General features: G+C 35.6%; 1 protein-coding gene and 1 long non-coding RNA gene across 2 annotated transcripts; one reads left to right on the top strand and one right to left on the bottom strand.

Annotated features, from left to right (window-relative positions):
• Positions 1-595: 595 nt before the first annotated feature.
• LOC126693535 (L-galactono-1,4-lactone dehydrogenase, mitochondrial) lies at positions 596-19,090 on the bottom strand. The gene is made up of 7 exons (XM_050389513.1): positions 18,320-19,090; positions 13,185-13,435; positions 12,471-12,656; positions 11,216-11,630; positions 9,010-9,150; positions 8,248-8,422; positions 596-988 (listed from the first exon to the last, which is right to left on the bottom strand). Exons 1-6 carry the CDS (start codon positions 18,992-18,994, stop codon positions 8,264-8,266), a joined length of 1,827 nt encoding a protein of 608 aa, XP_050245470.1. The 5' UTR covers positions 18,995-19,090; the 3' UTR covers positions 596-988; positions 8,248-8,263.
• On the top strand, positions 1,739-3,324 carry LOC126693537 (uncharacterized). Its single transcript, XR_007645394.1, has 3 exons — positions 1,739-2,073; positions 2,179-2,266; positions 2,851-3,324. It is a non-coding gene; the product is annotated as an uncharacterized LOC126693537 (long non-coding RNA).
• Positions 19,091-21,006: the final 1,916 nt, after the last annotated feature.

Here is a 21,006-nt window from a genome sequence, read left to right as displayed (position 1 = left end):
GCTTGGTGATTCGGACAGCGGCTTGTTGATCGGAGAGAAAAGCGAGGCTTGGTGACAGCGGCTTGGTGATCGGAGAGAAAAGCGAGGCTTGGTGGCAGTGAAAACGGATTTGGAGATGGGTGAGGGTGAATTGGCAGAGGCAAAGGCTTAGTGATTCGGACAGCGGCTTGTTGATCGGAGAGAAAAGCGAGGCTCGGTGACAGCGATGGCTTGGTGATCGGAGAGAAAAGCAAGGCTTGGTGATCGGAGAGAAAAGCGAGGGAAAGAGAAAAGCTTGATGGCGCGAGAGAGAGCAAAACCCAGTAGTGTAGGAAGAGAGAGAGAGAGGTTGAACGACTGTGTGCTATTAAAATAAATTTTTTTTGGATGGCATAGCGCTACAGTGCGATCTCATATGTGAGATCGCACTGTAGCAGTATGCCAAAAAATTTTGGCCGGTCCCAGGTTTAGCAATCCAATTGCTGGGGTAATTTGGGCCCAAATGCCAGATATACTTTACAATTTGGCATTTGAGAAGCCCACTGTTGATGCTCTAATCCGTACTTCATTTTTTGACTGAAAAGAAAATTTTGCTATAGGACCAAACTAGAGTATGGAATGTGAAACCTGGGAATCTTCTTACTGCTCCTTACATTGCTGTAATAAGTAGAGCTTTGGATTGTAGAGTTTAGTAGTATAGTTTTTACAATATAAAACTTTTAACTGAAAAGATCTTTAGCATTTCAAGTATTTGACAAACTATAGTGGATAATGCTTTAAAATTATAGATTTATAAAGCATGAACAATGAATTGTAAAATTTTTCCTAAAACTTCAAAATTCAGTTTTAAGGAACCCTCTTAAAGCCATTTAGCGAAGTTGTCAAAACACTTTTCTGGTAATGCGTTATTAACTGGGAATGAAGCAACGTAAAGCCACTCCAGTAGAGGGGCCAATTTAGCTAGATAATGCCATGCTCCTTTTGTGATCTAATGAATACTCTTTTCCACCTATCAAAAAAGAAAATGAAAAATGAACACTCTTTTACAATATGTTATAGATAAGGATAATCTCAGATGAGTCCATCCATTTTTCCAAAACATAATAGTTTTGAAAATCAGAACCAAGAATATTTGCAAGCAAACACATCCTCAGAATAATTGCTTTTCGAATATGACATCCTCCACAAACAAAAAGTGAAGATTTTTATATTCTTAACAGATTGATACGCTTCCAAGGTGGCGTTCATATGCAGCATAATATGCAGAATTCTAATCCTGCTTTCTAACATTCATGTAATAGTTGACAAAAGTATCACCAATAGTGCGTTCGTTAAGTGTGTTTGTTTGACAACGTTGGAATCAAAGCACATATTCTTTGGACAAAGAAGCAAACTTAATGGCAGAACATTCTCATTAACTTTCATGCTTTCAAAGCTACATATTCCCTCTTCACTAAGTAAAGAACCCAAATAAAAAAGCAGTGTCTACGTCTGCCGGATTTATACACTTTTTTTTATCTCAAACCTTTAAATTAGGCTTTCCTTTTACTTTGTAATTTATGAGGTAGAGAACTCATGCTTGCGTGCAATGCAATAAGCTTTATCATTCATAAATAGAATCCAGTTCTAAAAAATAAAAAAAGTACTAAGATTGAAAAAAGCTAAGGGGGTGCAAGTGTCAACATAAGCTATTTCAACTCAACAAGTTTAAAGCAAAAGGAATAAAGGCTAAATCGTGTTCACAAAGAACAACAAACTGAACAGGCTTGTACTAGCTAAGTGAACCACGCTAATGCAATACATGTAACAAAACCTGAAAGGCCAACCGTGAAACCATTAGCTAACTCCCCTAGAAAAATCCAACGTATAAGACATTATTTAAGTGCCAACTGGCTAAAGTACAAATCTACCTTCATATTCAATTGCCCCTTCCAAAATTAGATACGAGCTAGTGTGTATATATACAATGACTCTGATTACCATTTAAGCACTACATAAAGGTTGATACCAGTGAATAAGACTCATCACTAGCTAGCAGCTGTTTCTCTTCCCAAATGCCAAAGTCAGAGACACAACAAGAGACTCCACCTGCAGGTTCCTCCTAATACATCTCTCTCTCTCTCTCTCTCTCTCTCACATTGATTCTTATTCATCAAGGGATACAATTAGAGAACTTACTTTTATCTTGGTTGTTGAAAGGATACCCAAATGGGAATCCCCCCAAAGGAAATAAATGCTGCACTCGGGGTAGCAAGAAGAAAGGAGACAGAGGCTTCATAGAGGGATGGTAAGTAACATCTTTTTTAGCAATTTAAGTAATGAGATGGAAGCAGTCACATACACAACCCCCCAAAAAAATTAAAATCAGAGGACAAAGTTGGCTTTTCTAACTAGATAATTTTTATAGATGATCATTGGAACTAATGACCACTTCATGAGGCGTAGTCAGCCAATTATGCTACCACCTTGGAGTAAGAGGAAGAGAGTATAGTGTCAAGAGTCTTGTAGCTTGGCACTTCCTGGTGTTTCCAATGGAGATATCCAGAGTTCAAATCCTCCCTCCCTATTATAACTATTGAATTATGAGAAAAAAAAAAAAGAGAGGGGGGGGGGGGTGGGAGATTATAGTAAACAAAAATGTTTTTAACTTGTATCATTAACTACAATGAAAAGTCCTGGATATTCTTCCCATTAATAGTTTTGGCTTACACAGCAATTGAGTACCAGAAAGCATCAGGTTTGGAAGCCATTTTTCCAATGATGACTTGAAAAGCTGCAGCCCTACCAAAATTTTTTTTTTCTTTTAGTCCACTTTTTTTTCTCAATCTCCACGTAAACTAATCTTGTTTCATTTAATTCTTATTGGTGCAGCCTTTTCGCTCTCTGCTGCTGTTGGCTCTGTGAAGAATGCTTCTAATTGACGCTTCTTGTTGTAAAAGAGGATTTCAATCAAGCAAAGCTATTATGTCAGCTTACCAGTGTTGATCTGTCTTTTGTTTTTCGTTGGTTTTCTGACTATTTTTCTCTATGATTATATATTATAATAACTTTTTTTTTTATAGGTAATTATATATTATAATAACATGTGAGTTGAGACCTACATATGATCCTACATCAGCTACTTGATGTTGATTGCAGAAACATATTTCTCTACTCTCATCACTCCCTTTTCTTCCTTCATTCTTTCATATTAGTAAGTTTCCCGTGCATAATGTTGTAACGTTTTATGTAAGATGGGTGCATAATGTTGTAATATTTTATGTAAGATGGTATAGTGTTATAATGTTTTATGTAAGATGGTCTTGAAGAATGTTTTACATATATTATAGCATAATTGTTATACAACTTTGTTAGTAATGAGCTCTTCATAAGAAGCAACAATTATAAACTGCATATACATATCCATTATAATTATGTAGTTCAAATAATGAGCAATAAAAAACAACTTTAGAGGAATATTGTAGAATAAAACTTAATATAACATGTGCCTTTCTCTTTCTTCTTTCTTCTAAAACAAATACACTTATGGCTTTCCCACATCAAAATCCAAAACATCCACAATCAATCACAGCCTTTAAAAAACCCACTAGTCCGCAATGTTCGACCTCAACATCAAACAAATTGTAATTGCCGCTGTCACTTAATATAAAATGCAAGCCTCCTTCCCTAGTTGTAACCAACTCTATATGGGTTAAATATTAGATGGGACAACAATGTTGGAGCTAGGTAGGTGATGTCGAGAGATTAAAGGTAAATGACATTGTTTTTTGTCTGTGTATTTGACAAGAAAAGATATGAAGGGCTATGGGTAGGTGTATATAAAAGAGTAGAAGTGCAAGAGGTGAAAATAATGAATTGAAATGCAAAGAGTTTTGTTTTTACATATGAGGAAGGAAAAGTCTTGAAACAATAAACCAAAGAAAACAATGAATATTTATTTTTTTAATTTGAAAAGTCTTAAAACATTGAATCAAATGAAACAAGAAATCAATATTTAATTTGCAAAGAATGCGTCACATGGCCGAACCTTATGCTCCCTCACATGAGGTCTCTCTTTTTATATATATTGATGACTGATTTTACTAAATTTATTTACAATGTCAAATTATCCTAAACCAAGAAATTAAATAAGAAGGCATATTATTTCCATTGTAGAGCACAAAATCAATTCTATTTGGGCAGAATTCTAATCTGACTTAATGTAAAAGGCATATGATTTCCATTGTAGAGTACAAAACCAATCCCACTTGGACAGATTCGTGTAAAATCTGACTTAACAGGGCACACTAGGTAAAACCAAGCAAAAATTTGAACCATCATGCGACAAGTAGAACTAGATTCTTTGTAGTAACCACAAGGTTGAGTTTTCAATATAACATCCTTTCCTTCCCCACTGGCTAGAGTTTCTAGAAAGGCCATTGGCAAAGCTTGTGCCACCACTAAAAATAACTCGGGTGTTTGTTTTTTGCCAATTTCCATCCGGATGTCAAATTTAACACTGTTTGGTTGCACCTAGGGAAAGGGAAGAGAAAGAGAAACGAAAGGAAAGGAAAGGAAAAAGGAAAAATCTTCCTCTATGTGTGTTTGGATGTAGGAACAAAAGGAACGGAAACAAATTCTTTCCCTTGTTTGGTTTTCAAAAAAATGGAGAGTAAAATAAGTATTTTACTTTTATACCTTGAATATATAACTAGTAAGAAGAATACAAGGCATATTGTAATTTTATAATAAAAGTTAAAATAACCCCAAAATCCCTCTCCTTTCCCCTCTCTTTCCACCCAATTTGGGCTGATAGCAAAAGGGTTGCCCCCACAGAAATTATATCACTCCAAATCAACCCTCTCTTTTCTCTTCTCCCATCTAATCAAACTAAGGAAACTAAATCCCTTCTCTTCTCTTCCCTCTATTTCTTCCAATCCAAACGTAGTGTAAGTGTAAGAATTTAGACTACAACAAAAGGGAAGAACTTTCCTCTGTCCTTGATATTGCTCCCACTGATAATTTAAAGAAATACTTGATTACCCCTATTATTCACGGGAAGGCATACGTGCAAATTGGAAAACATAACTGCTCTTCCTAGCTGGGTGAATTACTCTTATGTCCTTGGTGATAAATTATGTAAGGTAATATGCAGCATTCCTGAAAATAAACTTGTGATGATCTATAGGATCTGGGTTCACTGAAAGCCTCTTAAGAGGGATGGGTTATATATAATAGCGATGAAAATCTTTGACTAATCCTGGCCCGTTGATATAGTGATCAGTTAGGTTCACAAGGGATCAGTAAGAAGGGCAGAAAGTTGGGCACTCAGATTAGGAGGCTCTCCAATTGAGATCGAACTTCCAAATGGAGATGTCTATAATGACAAAGGCAGCTATCCAATGGCAATGATGACATTTAAAACCGGTTCAATCGTGATACTCAAATGAACTGGCCCATTTGTCTCATATCCCACTTATATTCACTTAATCATTCGAAGTTGTGACCCTTTCATAAGGAACGAATTCCTGTTGCTTCAAAAATAGACTTTTAAAACTTTTCTTGACCCTGTTTTTCTACTCTTCTCTTCAAGATCAAAATCCCACTTCAGCAAGATTTATTATGAGTGAGAAAAGACTGATAAATAGCATATTGATTCTTCTTGTCTTGCTTAGGAGAATAGTATGAAAAGGATTAGTTGGATATCCAAGAGATCAAGGTAAGAATGGTTTCATCTCTAAAACGTGTTCGTCTCCAACACAGAAATCTGATGTTGGAAAATTTAAGCCCAAAAAAGGCGGCCATAAATCCACTGTCTTTTATTTTATATGTCATGATTTAGTCATTATTATGTCTTGAGTAATTTAAAAGGTTATGTGACCAGCATGTGACTTTTAATGAAGTTGGACAATTAGGATCTAATTGTTAAATGTAAGTGAAGGGCTAGGATTCTAGGGTTAATAACAGATACTATGAATACTCTTTTGAGCCTTTCATAAAATTTCAGATTTAAATATTTCTTGAGCTCTTTAAGCCTAGAAACTAGAAATTGATATTTGATTGTTCCAACTTCAATCCTATTAAACCCTTCTTCTAGGCTAGACCAAAGTTCTTGTCACCACCTCACATTCACTTGAAAAAGTACTAGTGTCATGTATTTAATGGGATTGTGTCACCTAACTTTTATACATTAATAAATAGGAATACTCAATAAAAACTGTTAAATAATTTTCTAAAGGGATAATTACACTTTGCCCACCTGTGGTTTGCCTCTAATTCTATGTACCCACCCGTGGTTTAAATTTTGACACTTTGTCCACCTATGATTCTCACTGTTACCCAACCGTAACCCACCTCTCCAATTTCCGTTACTCCAACACAGAAAAGGTAAAAACAGAACCCCACACGGATCAAAACTCACTCTCTCCCAAAACTCACTCACTCCCATCCAACCCAACGAAGATCCACAACAAAATCCACATAGATCGGAGATGCAAGCACATGGGACGCAAGTATTGACAAATCAAGATCCTCATAAGCAAGGTACCCATTGAGATATACATTGAAGTACAACAAGTTAAGTGCACAACTAACAATATCACAGAAATGCAATCGAACCAAGTATTGAGCACCACCTGAACCCACTGGAAAATTCCAAGTGATGTTAAACCCTGAATCCAAATTTGTGTTTTCCCTATTCATTTCTTGGGTAGTCATATACACAGCATCAGGCCCAATCTCTTGACTTGCACCTCCAGGTTTTTGTTTTGAAATTTAAATTTCAAACCCTCTAATTTTGATGAGAAAAATCACTTCAAATGCGTCTAAATTGTGTATGAAGGTTAATAATTTGAATTTAACCTTCTTCAAATTAAAACTGACACCATACATTCTCATCTTCTTCTTCTTCTTCTTCTTCTTCTTCTTCTTCTTCTCCTTCTCTGTTCTTCAAATGTTGGCCATCGGTAATTTGTTGACTTTTGGTGGGGTTCCAATCAGATAGAAGGAGGTCGCGATTGAAGACCGGGAAAACCGGACTGATCTAACCGTCCAACACGACCACGTCGTCCTCAGCTTTACAAACGGGCACGAACTCAAACTCCTCGTTTTCCTCGAACACTTCCTCATCATCTTCCACAAACGGACACTGACCGTCTATCCATATACATTACATTTCTTTCATTTATTTTATTTCTGGGTCAGTTTCTTACTTATTGGTTATTTTTGGCTTAAATTAAAAACCACTTCAAATGGTTTGTAAATTGTGCAGGAGGATTAATAACCTAAAGTTTCTTTTTTTTATTTTTTGTGGGTATTTGCTTAAATTAGAAAATCAATTTGAAATTCAGAAATTTGGATGTTTTTTCATTTTTGGGTCTGATTCTCACTTCCTGGTTATTGGGTTTTTTTTTTTCTTTCTTGGATTTAATTTGGCTTTGTTGCTTCAGATTTACTAAGTTGTTTGAAGAAGCACTTGACACATACTAGCATTGCATTGCATTATGTAGGATCTTCGTTGGGTTGGATGGGAGTGAGTGAGTTTTGGGAGAGTGAGTTTTGATCCATGTGGAGTTCTGTTTTTTACCTTTTCTGTGTTAGAGTAACGGAAATTGGAGAGGTGGGTTACGACTAGGTAACGGTAAGAATCACAGGTGGGCAAAGTGTCAAAATTTAAACCATGGGTGGGCATATAGAATTAGAGGCAAACCACAGGTGGGTAAAGTGTAATTATCCCTTTTCTAAAAATCTCACCCTTAATCAGCAACTAAATACTTGCTGAATTTTTTAACTTCACTTGATCGATGAATATGAATTTAATTCACCAATTTATGGTGACTTGGGTAGAGCCTTATCTAAAACAATATGCAAAATAAATATACATTTTGCATCTCTAGAGTAAAAATCTCTATATGGTGCCACATCAGAACTCAACCAAAGTTGCATTTAATTTTATTTATTTTTTATTTAGAAAAATTAACAGGTGGCAAATTATAGCAAAAAAACAAAAAACCAGCACAACTAGTACTAGTTGGTAACTGCATTTTTATACAGAATTTAGAAAGAATATATTGTCAATAAAGCAGGAAAGCACCAAAGACCAAATGCTTGCTTCTTTGTTATCATAGACAAACCTAACAGAAAACATCCTTATATCTCAAAATTCCCCTTAATTTAATGTACAATCAATACAGGATTGCCAAAGATCCTCGCAGCAATGAGCAGACACAAGGAAAAACAAAAATAAGATATATTTGAATAAATAACAAAAACTACAGATTAATAACTAACCATCATAGCATGCTTCTCAAACGGTGTCTGATGATGGAAACAGCTTCTCCAGCTTGTTATTAGAAAGGATCTTGTTGGGGTCCAATTCCCTTCGTGCTTTATTGTATGCATCCACTGGAAAACGCTTCCTTAGCCTTGCTTGGAGAGCTGCAAGCTCTTCTTTGTCCTTTGGAACCTGTATTGTGTGTGGATATTTGAATTAAGAAGCAAATCCTTGTAGGGAGAGGAATGCTAGGATTTTTGTAGGAACCAAAAGATCAATTCAAGATTTAAAGATGTATTTCTTCCAGACTTTGTTTGGGTGGACAAATGCATCGAGTGTTTCTATTTTACTTATTTGACTGATATGCTTGATAGATGTAGTTTTTATACTTTTTAGTTATGTTCGTTCTCTCACTTACCTTAGTCCATGTCCTGTGTGCCTTGGCTTTTTGTATTGATTTTTTCTATCAATGAAGCTTATTTACTTATCAAAAAAGAAGAAAAATCCTTGTAATTTAACACCCTCTTGTTTCGACAGTTGGTTCACCAAGATTAAATCAGTGCAATCCTTTGAAGAATCAAACTTGATGAGCTACTCAAAGGTATCATGTTTTATACATTTTAAGTTGGTTCACACTACTAGACTTGGTGGAATATCAAAAAGTTTGAAATAAATTTAAGCCAGACAAAAAGCTCATTTCCTTCCTAGTTACCATGTGGGTGACTCTTCATTATTTTAAATAAGTCAAAAGTGCAGTTTTTCCATGATCTATTTAGTACCTCAATCTTAGCCCAATGTTCATAAGCAGAATACCGATCCCACAATCGTGACTGGGTCAGATGCCGGTAGAGGAAGAACTCTTCTGTTATTTCCTTTCTCTGGCGGGCATCCATTGTAGGCAGGTACATGATAATTCCAACCTGATGCACAATCAAAAGTACATTGACTATTTTTGTTTATAAAAAGTAAAGTTTCATGCCACTATATTAAACAGGATGAAACATCACTTAAACACCACTTTTTTTATCGGTCAGTTTAACCCCACAAATTTAGTAACAATTAAGTATATTATAACAAAGAATGTTAAGACTTAAGATTTCTGTATGATTGGATGGCTGCTTTAGAAAATATTACTTACTGTTCTTTCTTTTTTTGAAAAGTTACTTGTTCTTCTTTCTTAGAATTACTATATAATTTGAATTTGATAGTGTAACCTTCTTTGTATCTTTGTGTGTGCTCCATCCAAGACTTTTTTCTTTAAGTCGAAATAAGGAGGCCTCGGTGGCTGAGTTGATGAAGTTCCCAAATGGTGTTCTTTTTTGGGATCTAACTTTTAGAAGATATAGCGAAGATTGGGATTTGGAATCTTTCTACAGTTTAATGTCTAGAATTTATGGAGCTTCTTTGAAAGGAGTTGGGGACGATAAGATGTGTTGGAAACCTGCTATGAGAAAAGGTTTTGCCGTTCGTTCTTATTACTAGGTGCTGACAAAAAGTTTCGACCAGTCTTTCCCTTGGAAGACTATTTGGAAGTCTAAGGTCCCCACTAGAGTTGCTTTTTTTGTGTGGACTGCAGCTTTGGGGAATATTTTGACTATTGATAATCTTAGGAAACGGAAGATTTTGATTTTGGATTGGTGTTGTACGTGTAAAAGAAATGGGGAATCAGTTGACCACCTCCTCATCCATTGCTCTATTGCTTTTGATGTATGGTCAATGGTGTTTACTCTGTTTGGCATTCATTGGGTTATGCCGAAAACAGTGGTGGAACTGTTGGCTTGTTGGCAAGGAAAGTTTGGGAGGCATTGGAATTCTGCTATTTGGATGGCTGTGCCCCATTGTTTAATGTGGTGCATTTGGAGGGAGAGGAATAACCGGCGTTTTGAGGATTTAGAGTGATTAGTTTCTGATCTTAAACTCTTCTTCCTTAAGACTCTTCTGGATTGGGTTATAGTGTTTGGCTTTCGTTCTTTTTCTTTAGTCCATGGTTTCATGCACTTTTGTACTTTATGCACTTGATTTGTTTTTGTCCTTGATGTTTACTTCTTGTATACTCGGGTGACACCCCTTTTATTTTAATATATTTTTATTGCTTATCAAAAAAAAAAAAACCTATTTCTTCGTTAAATTTGGAGACCTGAAAGTTCAATAATATTTTAGGTTTATTTCATAAGTACTAAATTTCAGAAGGAGAGAAGGAACTGGAAGTGTAATTTGTCCATTTGATTGATTCCAGAAATATTTACAATCTATTGTAATTTTGAACAAGGCCAGTTTATGGTTTACCACAAGTGAACTTCATGTCTAAGCAATGTCATAATATTTTGACAAATAATCCTCACCCAGATAAGATCAAGAAGACTCTTGGATTCAACTTACTGTTCAAACTCTTAAAATTTTCTATTGCAGAAGGGTCAAAATCTCAGCTTGTCAAGAAATTGGAGTCATTCTAGACAGAGCAGACTGTCAAAATATTTAAACAATGTAAAATTTAGCTTTCAGTTCCCAGTCACTCACCAGTAAGACATCTAAGAGGTATGAAAATATAGTAATATATGCAACAGACTACAACTACATGACATTATATCACCAATTTATGCATCATCATATAAATTGCAACGCTGCCCAAAACCTCAAAAAAATCTCAAATTGTGCTGAGGGTATGTTCAAGAAGAGTCAAAATTTCAAAATATTACAAAATCAAACTGGAACATTTAGGCACGGATTTTAAGAGAGCAACGGCCACCCCAAAGCCCTCCTTTTGTATGATTTTTCAGGAAAAAAATTCTACAATTCAAACATTAACCACACCATACCAAGTACATACATTTACTTCACAAAATTTTAAATGAACCCCCCCACACCCCCCCCCCCCCCCCCAAAAAAAAAAAAAAAAACAGTTCCATATTAACATAAAACCAACATTCAAAATTAAGAAAGATAGAAACAAATGGGGTTAAAGCAAAGATGCAATTGAAATTTTACCCATGAGAATATATCATCCTCTCCAGAGCTTGAAGCAGGACTCATGGAACTCTTGCTGCGAGCTGTCCAACGCTGCTCTATTGGTGCAGGTGCAGGTATATCTTGCTTCTCTATGAGCTGCTTCAGATCTTCTAAGAATTCAAGGTCTTTCATGCTTGGCTTGGCTAGCGTTCCTGCAGGGAAACATGTTTCAGAAACCCACTGTTGGCCACCACAATCAAAGCCTAATATTTCATCACTCCATCCCACTCTGTATCCCTCTGACTTCCTCCAGAACTCAGCCTCGGCTTGATTGATCTTTATAACATAGTCCTTGTTGAGAGGATCCATCGCAAGTAGTTTATCTCTCAACTCTGTAAATGATAGCTCATTTATGTCTGGTTCATTGCCGTCTGGAGATTCAGTTGTAATTTTTCTGCAAGTAACTAACGTAAGCAATTAATTGACAGAATCCAAGTAGCACACAATAGCAATGCTAACATGTAAATAAAATTGACAAAAAGATGACAATATAAACATATAGAACAGCTTAGCTCAAGCTTTTTTTAAACAGACAAACCAATAAAGCTGCAAACTGATCTATGCTCTTCTAGTTCAGATTGTGATTGGCTTGTCTAGCTGCTCGCTTCTATATTAATCAAGCTGAACTTGAACAGAAATCCTTTCTAATTATTTTTTCAAGCCAAGCTTTCAAATATTAGATAGCAATATATCTATATATCTCTGAAGTGTTTTCTTCAAATTGTCATGAATTCTTAGAGACTTAGTTGCCAACCTTACCAGGATAGTTAAATGAGAAGTTACTAAAAAAAATTGATAAGTGAAAAAAAAAAAAAAAAAAAAAAAAAAAAAAAAAAAAAAAGATAAGTTATAAAATTGATTGCAATTTAGTTTACACTCTTAACCCAAATCATAGTAGGTAGTGATTCAAGGTTAGCAAACTTAACCAATGTGATCAAGAAAAATTTTAACGCAAACTCACAAAGGAAGGAAACAAGCAATCATCCATATAAGAAATTCTAAAAATTCCTATTTTCTCTGACTAAGCCAAATAACTTCAGCACTCTTCCCACATATATGATCAACTACTCTCTCTAAGCCATTCACTAAGGACTATATTAAATCTCAGCAAGTAGAAAAGATCACATCAAAATAAAAGGAGAGAAGCAGTAAAATCATCACTTATGATTCAGACTCAACAAGCTAGAATAAGTTTTCTTTATTACACATTAACAAAAGCAGACACCAGCTTTACCTGTATTTCTGGAGGGATTCCTTATAGAGATCACGAACATGCTGTATGGCTTCATCACTACTATATTTGGGTGTGAACTTTGGGGGACCTCTCCACTTTGAAACAGGATTGCACGTCACAACCACAACAGTGTCAGTATATGGAATATGTAGGTACTTCACATGCTTATTGTCAGATAGCAATTTCCTGCAAAAGGAAAGAAGCGGGAATATTAGTTGGAGAGTAACAAATTTAATTAATTGATTATAAATTATGCTACACACACACACACACACACACACACAAAAAAAAGGCAGAGAGAGAGAGAGAGAGAGAATATTCCATAAAGAAAGATGAAATAAGAGAGCATAATGCCTCTGAACCTTATCACAGAAATAGAGGTTGTTTAGCACCAGCCCACAGCCATCATAATAATTCAATTTTGTGATGCACAACTAAACCCTAGGTGCACTTCAAAATTCTCATTTCACAAGTCATCACAATAATATAATCTTGTACTAATTGAACAAAGCATTTCTCCAACACTTGCTCCAGATTATTTCACCTTTCAATACATCATGGTAAAGTCATATGCTCAAAAGTACTAGATTAATTATTCAAAGTACTGCTAGGTCTCAATCATTTAGTTGCTAGTTGCAAGCTATATCCACAAACTATAATGTTCTTACAATGAATGAAAGAAAGAATTTGCACATTAAACAGGATGGTGATTACTTGTGGTTTTTCTTGATTTCTTTCACATTTGAGACAATTGTGTGCTCCACAAGCTCCTGTCTCTCAACACATTGGATTGTGACTTCAGCTACCACACCAAGAGCGCCTAGACCACAACGAGCTAAATAAAACAGCTCCGGATCTTTCTCTTTTGAAACCTCTATTGTCCCCTTGGCAGGAGTTACCAGTTTCATGCTGATGACCTGCTCATCAATGGGAGGCAGTCTTGCACCAGTACCATGTGCCCCAACCTAATGACATGTAAATTTTTAAAAAGCTTAGAACCAAACTACTAAAAAAAAAAAAAAGGACATACCTTACTGCAATATGCTTTTATAGACTAACTACTTGTCAACTAAATTCTGTCTTCACCCCCTTTTTTATTTTTATATTTTTTTTTCTTTTCTTCCTTGTTTTATCACCAGAAATTGCAAGTATGATGTTGACAATCTCAAACTCTATTCTGCATAGCAGTGCCACAAAATTATAACTGCTCATTAGTTTCAAACTCTGATGTTCAAAACACAAGTACATTCTTAATGATGAAAGACAACTACAAGATTCCTATGAAAAATAAAGTCACCATAGGCTCACGTTCTTGGATTTGCATTTTCAAGAAATAGACGGTATACGAAAGTTTCCTGAGAATAACATACACACACACACACACTACTGTAAGAAGATAAACCCAGTCTGTATCAGAACCAGGGCTAAAATATATGCACAGACAGATGTGAATCGCACTCTGGTGTGGTTAGGTAGCCACATGGGGTGGGGCTTTGGAAGCACATCAGGATGGGATGGAGCCATTTTGTGTTTTTCATTCAGTTTGAGGTGGGAAATGGTTCCCAAATTCTATTCTGGAAACATCATTGGGATGGAAGTAAAACATTTCAAGGCAGATATCTGGAGTTATTCAGATTTTTTAGAGATAAGAGATGCTTGGGTTTCAGATTATATGGAGTGGGTAAATGATAAAGTACATTGGAAACCTATGTTTACAAGAGAGTCACAAGACTGGGAGTTGGAGTCAATGGTTCAATTCTTGGATGATCTGTATGCTGCACAGGTTACTGCTAATGCTTATGATAAATTGGTTTCAATTTCTTCTTCCAAAGAAGGATTTCAGACAAAGAGCTATTACAGGGTGCTTCAAGCAGGTGCTGAGGTCACTTCCCCATTTCCTTCGAAGTGTGTATGGAAGTCTATATCCCCTCCTAGAGTTTCCTTTTTTGGTTTGGGAGGCAACCCTAAGAAAAATTTTGGTGACTAACCACTTCTGGAAGAGGGGTTTTGTTATTGCAGATTAGTGTTGTTTATGTAAATCTGATAGGGAATCTGTTAGTCATCTATTGCTGCATTGTCCTTTTGTTTCTGATTTGAGGGTGATCATTTTTTATCTAGTTGGGATTGATTGGGTCATGCCAAATTCTGTTGCCGCCATGCTGAAATCTTAGGATGGAGTAAGGGGAGGTCAAAGATGTGTGAAAAATTGGAGGGAAGTTCCGGCATGTCATAGTGGTGTATTTGGAGGGAACGAAATAGTCACACGTTTGAGGGAAAGAAGCTATCTCTGTCAAATCTCAAGTTTCTCTTTTCAAAGACTCTATTCGAAGGGGCATCACAGTCTCTTACCCTCTCTATGTACTCTTTAATGGAGTTTCTTGGTCCTTTATGCATTTGTCATTGATACAAAGGCTGTCATATTTCTTGCTATGTTCTTGTTTTCAATCTGCTTTTTTATTTTTTTTAACTTTTAGTATACTTTCTGTATACGTTTTTATCAGTTTTCTAGGGCTACTTTGCAAACTAGATGTTGAGAAGGCTTTTGATCATGTAAACTGGAAATTTCTTATGCAATTGCTAGAACAGGGTGGGTTCTCTGCTAAGTGGAGGCTGTGGATTTTCTTTTGACTATCTACAGTTCACTTCTCTATTCTAATTAATGGCTCTCCTTGCGGGTTTTTTGAGAGCTCCTAAGGGTTGAGACAAGGTGACCCATTGTCTTCTTTGCTATTTGTCTTGGTTATGGAAGCCCTTGGAAAAATGTTGGATAAAGTTGTCCATGAAGGTCACATGTCAGGCTTTAGTGTGGGTAATTTTTTTTATTTTTTTTATTTTTTATTTTGATAAGAAGCTTTAGTGTGGGTAATTTAGAGGGAAGATACTTGGCAGTGTCTCATCTCCTTTTTTAGGACGACACTCTAATTTTTTGTGATGCTGATCTAGATCAGATTTTGTTTCTCCGTATGATCCTTATTTGGTTTGAGGCGGTCTCTGGTCTAAAGATAAATTTGGGCAAGTCAGAGTTGGTTCCTGTTGGTGTGGTGCATAATTTTGACTTACTGTTGAATGTCCTTGGCTGCAAGCAAGGTACTCTTCCAATGAAATATTTAGGTTTTCCTTTGAGAGCTAAATTCAAGGATAAGACAATATGGAACCCAATTCTGGAGAAGATGGAACGGAGATTAGCGGGATGGAAACGTTTGTACTTATTCAAGGGAGGTAGAGTCACTTCAATTAAAAGCACTCTATCTAATTTACCCACTTATTTTCTATCTTCATTTCTTATTCTTGCTATTGTGGCTAACCGAATTGAGAAATTTCAGCAGAATTTCTTATGGGGTGGCATTGGTGATGAACCCAAATTTCATTTGGTTAAATAGGCTACTGCTTGTTCTCCCATTTCTTCGGGTGGCTTCGGGATAAGGAAGGTAAGACTTTTTAATGAAACTTTTCTTGGGAAGTGGCTATGGAGATTTGGGATTGAGAAGGCTGCCCTTTGGAGGCAAGTGATAGAGGAGAAATATGGCAGCATATGGGGTGGCTGGTGTACTAGGTCTGTTAATGGTCCATGTGGTGTTGGTTTGTGGAAAAATATCAGTCGGGAATGGCCTTCTTTTTCTTGTCACATTCTATATGATATTGGGGATGGTTCTAGGGTGAAGTTTTGGCAAGACCGTTGGTGTGGTGAGACATCTCTTGCAGTCAGCTATCCAGAATTGTTTAGATTTTGCTGAGATAAAGAGGCAAGTGTGGCTAAGCTTATGAAGTCCATTAATGGAGTCCTCTTTTGGGATGTAAGTTTCTTTAGGGGTGTGCATGCTCGAGAGAGGCTATGTCAGGTTTCATGGATACCATATACGGTTCTTCAATAAGGGGGTTTGGTGAGAATAAGATATGTTGGAAACCTGATAGAGATAAGGGGTTCATGGTTAAGGATTATTATAGTATTTTAGTGGTATCTAATGACTACTATTTTCCTTGAAAAAGTATTTGAAAACAGAAGATTCCTTCTCGAGTGGCTTTCTTTGTTTGGACTGCTGCTTTAGGGAAATGCTTAACAATTGACAATTTACGAAAAAGGAAGGTTTGGATATTGGATTAGTGCTACATGTGCAAGTGTAATGGTGAATCAGTTGACCATCTCTTTCTTCATTGTCCGGTTGATATGGATTTGTGGTCTATGGCGTTTGGTTTATTTGGAGTAAGTTTGGTTATGCCTTGTGGTGCTTCTAGCTTGTTGGCAAGGTAGGTTTGGTCGTCATCGAAATGGGTATAAATGGTTGATTGTTCCCCATTGCTTATTGTGGTGTCTTTGGAGGGAGAGAAATAAAAGGTGTTTTGAAGATAATGAGAGATCCATACCAGACCTCAAGTTATTTTTCTTTAGAACTTTATTGAATTGGTGGGCTGCTATGCGAAACCAATCATTCTTTTCTTTTCTTGATTTCCTAGATTCTTGTAATTTTTGTTCTTGATTTGTTTGACCCCTTGTGCAGTCCCTGTGTACTAGGGTGTTCCATTTGTTGATAACAATAAAACTTATTACTTATCAAAAATTTATTTTACTATAAATTCAAAGGCTTCTCTTCTTCTTCTTTTTTTGATAGGTACTATGAGTACTATTATTGATGAAATAATAAAAAAGTAACATACAATGTGTTCATGAGAATGAACAACAGCAAAGCACAAACATAAAACAAATAGAACAGCAAACAGGAAACTAATGCTCCTAGTTCTCACACGCTCTACAACACAGCTAATGCTCTTCACACGATCAATCATTCTTTTTAAACATGAATAGTTCCATAAGTGAAAAGGGGCACTAACATCACATCAGTGTGTTTCCAGAGTTGATGACTAAAACACATTCCTACGCTGATAACCCAGCTTTTCTAATAGGAGATCCATTTCTTTCCCAAACCTTCCATTATATTAATAGAATGTGCCAATACATTTTCCAATACATTTCCTCATTCTCACCTTCAACATGCATTTGCTAATACCTCCATTTCCTCATTCTCACCCTCAACATGCATTTGCTAATACACATGTGCCAATACTAAAAGTAAACAGCTGCTAACGAGAGATTGTACAAGTTGAGAATCTGGTCAACTTGAATACATTCTTCCTACCACAACAAGAAAAGATATACAACGAGCAATCTTTTTTTTTTTTTAAATAAATAAATAAATCCTTCAATTTCAAGCACCATATAAGTCAATCCTGGGATGTAGCTTTTTCTGAAAGCTGATTTTAGGAAATGTTAATTAAAGTATAGTTATACTTAGAAGAAAGTGAGGCTTTAAAACTATAAGATAGAAAGCCAAAAAAAAAAAAAATGTAGCCAAACAGAGACACGATCTCCCACCAAACATGCAGATGAATGAAACCAACACAAACCCAATAGGTGAAACATAAGAAAGTAGCAACCTTTAATTTTTTTTGAATTGCCTTCAATCTCAAGCAAGTACTATATAAATGAATTGAAACATTAAAAAAAACACTCATTTCCCACCAAACCCAACACGCAAATAAATCAAAACCAACACAAACACAAACCCAATACCATAAACAAGCCCACCTGCAAAATAATGAAACCTCAAAAACACTCATTTCTCACCAAAACCAACATGCAAAAACTAACACAAACCAAATAGGAAAAGCATAAGAAAACAGCAAACTTTTTTTTTTAAAAGGCTACCTTCAATCAATCTCAAGAAAGCAATATATAAATGAATTGAAACCACAAAAACACTCATTTACCAGCAAACCCAACAAGCAAAAATATATGAAACAAACCCAAAAAACCTTGATCCCAGATAAACCCAAAAAACCAAAAACAATCCCACCTGAACAATGCCACCAATCTGCTGCTCTCTAATGGAAGCAAAATTCTGCAAAGTAAGCCCAGAATCCTTAATCCCATCAACCAATTGCTGAACCCTTATCCCAGCTTCAACTCTCACAGTCTTCTTCCCTTTATCCACTTCCAAAACCTTATCCATCAACGCCAAGTTCACCATCCCAGCTCTGGATAACCCGATCCCATTCGGGGAAAGCCCCGACCCGACCGGCCTAATCCGGGTCTTAGCTTTATGAGCTTCCTTAACCACATTCTCCAACTGCTGGAGATTCTCGGGTTGGTGAAAAACCCGGGTTTGGACCTCGTGGGTCCCGCTCCAGTTGGAGACAGTGTGGAGATCGTCGGGCAATGGGGCGTAGCGGAAGAATTGGGCTTTTTTGTGCTTGGCGTTTTCGGGGAATGGGAAAGAGTAGTAGGTGGCGACGCCGCAGAAGAGGACGAGAGCTGTGTAGCCGAGGTATCTGCGGAGCTCTGAGGTGGTGGAGGATGCGATGGGTGTTGGGGTTGGGGTTGGGGTTGGGGTGGTGGTGCAGAAGGGGCGTCTGGATGTGGTGGCGGTGGTGGTGGTGGTGGTGACGGTGGTGGAGGTGAGGGGTTTGAGGAGGTGGTGGTGGTGGAGAGAAGAAGGGTGGGAGCGTTTGAGAATGAGAGCTCTGAGCATTTTTGTGAGTGAGTGTGTGTGTGTGTGTGTGTGTGGGGTTTAGGAGTGGCTTCAGGAGAAGGGGAGATGGGTTTTTATCATTTTCTTTTGTTGAGAGATTCCTGTAAAAATTGTGCAGTGACCGTTTAGCATTTGTTTAAATTTGTGTAGTGTTTTATTTGGTATATTACACTAATAAATATTAAATAGTGTCTCTTAAAGCTTTAAATTTGTATTTCTCCACAAAAAAAAAAAAAAATTTTGGATTTTGTTTTTGGAAAACTGAAAGAGTTGAGATTTTTTTTTTTTTTTTTCAAGTAATACTAAAAAGAGCTTCCTTTCTAAAATTTATAAATAAATAGCCGAATGCTTTATAGCTGAATTGACACATTTTCATGTACTAAGTACTTAGAGTTCTAAGAGGAAAAATATTCGAGTTGCGAGATTAGCAGTATATTGTAATTATTTCTAAAAAAAAAAAAAAATAGAGAATTTGATCATGGACTTAAAAACCCTTTTTAGTCCTAATGAAGTTGAATCCTATGTTACTTAAGTGAGTGTCCCGAGTTTGGTTCATATGGAGAGATGTCACCCTTTATTGTAACTACTTGTTTTTCCTTCCATGGTCAAGTAAGGAGAGAAGCAAAGTCATGAGGGCCTAATGAAGGAGGAAATACACCATATATGAGGTTCATCTTCATATGAAAGGGAAGAAATATACATCTGATGCATGATATACCTCTTCCTAACGAAGTCAAAACAAATTTTAAAATATTAAAATTTTATTACTAAGAATATTTATAAAATAAAATAAATTTGTATTGCTATAAATGTACTTTATTATTAAAGTTTCAAAATTTTTAAAAATATTATTTTCATCAAAATTTTATTATTAAAGAAATTTATAAAATTAAAAAAGAATTATTGCTATAAATATTTAAAAAATTTCCATTCAAAAATGCAATATCACTTAGAAAATTCCTTAAACTCACTAGTTGGTAATTCATAAACTATAAATGTGTACTAAATCTTCCTAATATATTTGAAAAAAGGAAATTTCGGTGTTGCAATATATTTGTGTTTTTAATATGCTCTCCTCTTTCTTTCATCATTAGTATACCTAACGAAGGGAGTAAAGAAGGAAGAAATTTTCGAACTTTTTGCCAGGTTGCTGTTATTTTTTATACCAAGAAAAAGTTTGCGATCATTTATTTACGACATATATATATATATATATATATATTTTTGAGAAGATTTATTTACGATATAATTATTGGAAGTAAAAAGAAAAGCGTAAATGCCTTTTTCTTCAACTTGGCAGCTTATATCTTTTCTCTCTCTCTCTCTCTCTCTTTAAATAAATTTTTGTTGTTATAATTTATTTAGAGGAAGGAGACACTGAGGGAAGGTCACATTGTCAATTTATTGAATCTTAAAAGATTCTTAATAACAATTATTATAACCTTCATAGCGTGCATTTTTGTATTTGTTAACAAGTCTCTTGATAATCACGTGTAGTTGTGGGTTTTTTCTTTAAAAAAATTATTATATAATAATTTGACAATAGAATAAAGATTTGAATCTTAAATATCTCAATTAGAAAAAATAGGAAACTTTGGGTCCGTTTCATTGGGTGTTTTGGAAGCTTTAAAAACGAGTTTTGAAAACTCAAAATTCTATTTTGTAACAACAACTCTTAATAACTTTTTTACAAACACTCATTTTAAACCAAAAATATAGTTTTGCAACAGTTTATATAAACGTACCTTTTATCATAGAAGAAGATGATAGTAACCTATGTCATATTTAGTACTAGAGCATTTATTCTCAAAATAAATCTTAAGGATATCCTTATCAATCACAAATCCAAGTCCACACACAGCTTAGACAAAATAATCCAGTTCAAACAACATACATTTCCTAATATTTCTTTGGTCACATTTATTGGATATTGTTAAGAATCCAATTCCATAATGTAACATAACAACATTGGAAATTTACATGATCCATGCCATATTGATCAACCCCATGAA

This window comes from Quercus robur, chromosome 7 (assembly GCF_932294415.1).
Source record: "Quercus robur chromosome 7, dhQueRobu3.1, whole genome shotgun sequence".
Taxonomy (NCBI): Eukaryota; Viridiplantae; Streptophyta; class Magnoliopsida; order Fagales; family Fagaceae; genus Quercus; species Quercus robur.
This window is presented reverse-complemented; position numbering and strand designations above follow the sequence as displayed.

Coding starts and splice junctions, on each gene's coding strand:
- LOC126693535 (XM_050389513.1), bottom strand. CDS start 18,994: ATGCTCAGAGCTCTCATTCTCAAACGCTCCCACCCTTCTTCTCTCCAC. Junction 11,631..12,470: donor GAATCCCTCCAGAAATACAG/GTAAAGCTGGTG, acceptor AGTTACTTGCAG/AAAAATTACAACTGAATCTC. Junction 9,151..11,215: donor AGGATGATATATTCTCATGG/GTAAAATTTCAA, acceptor ATTGTGCATCAG/GTTGGAATTATCATGTACCT.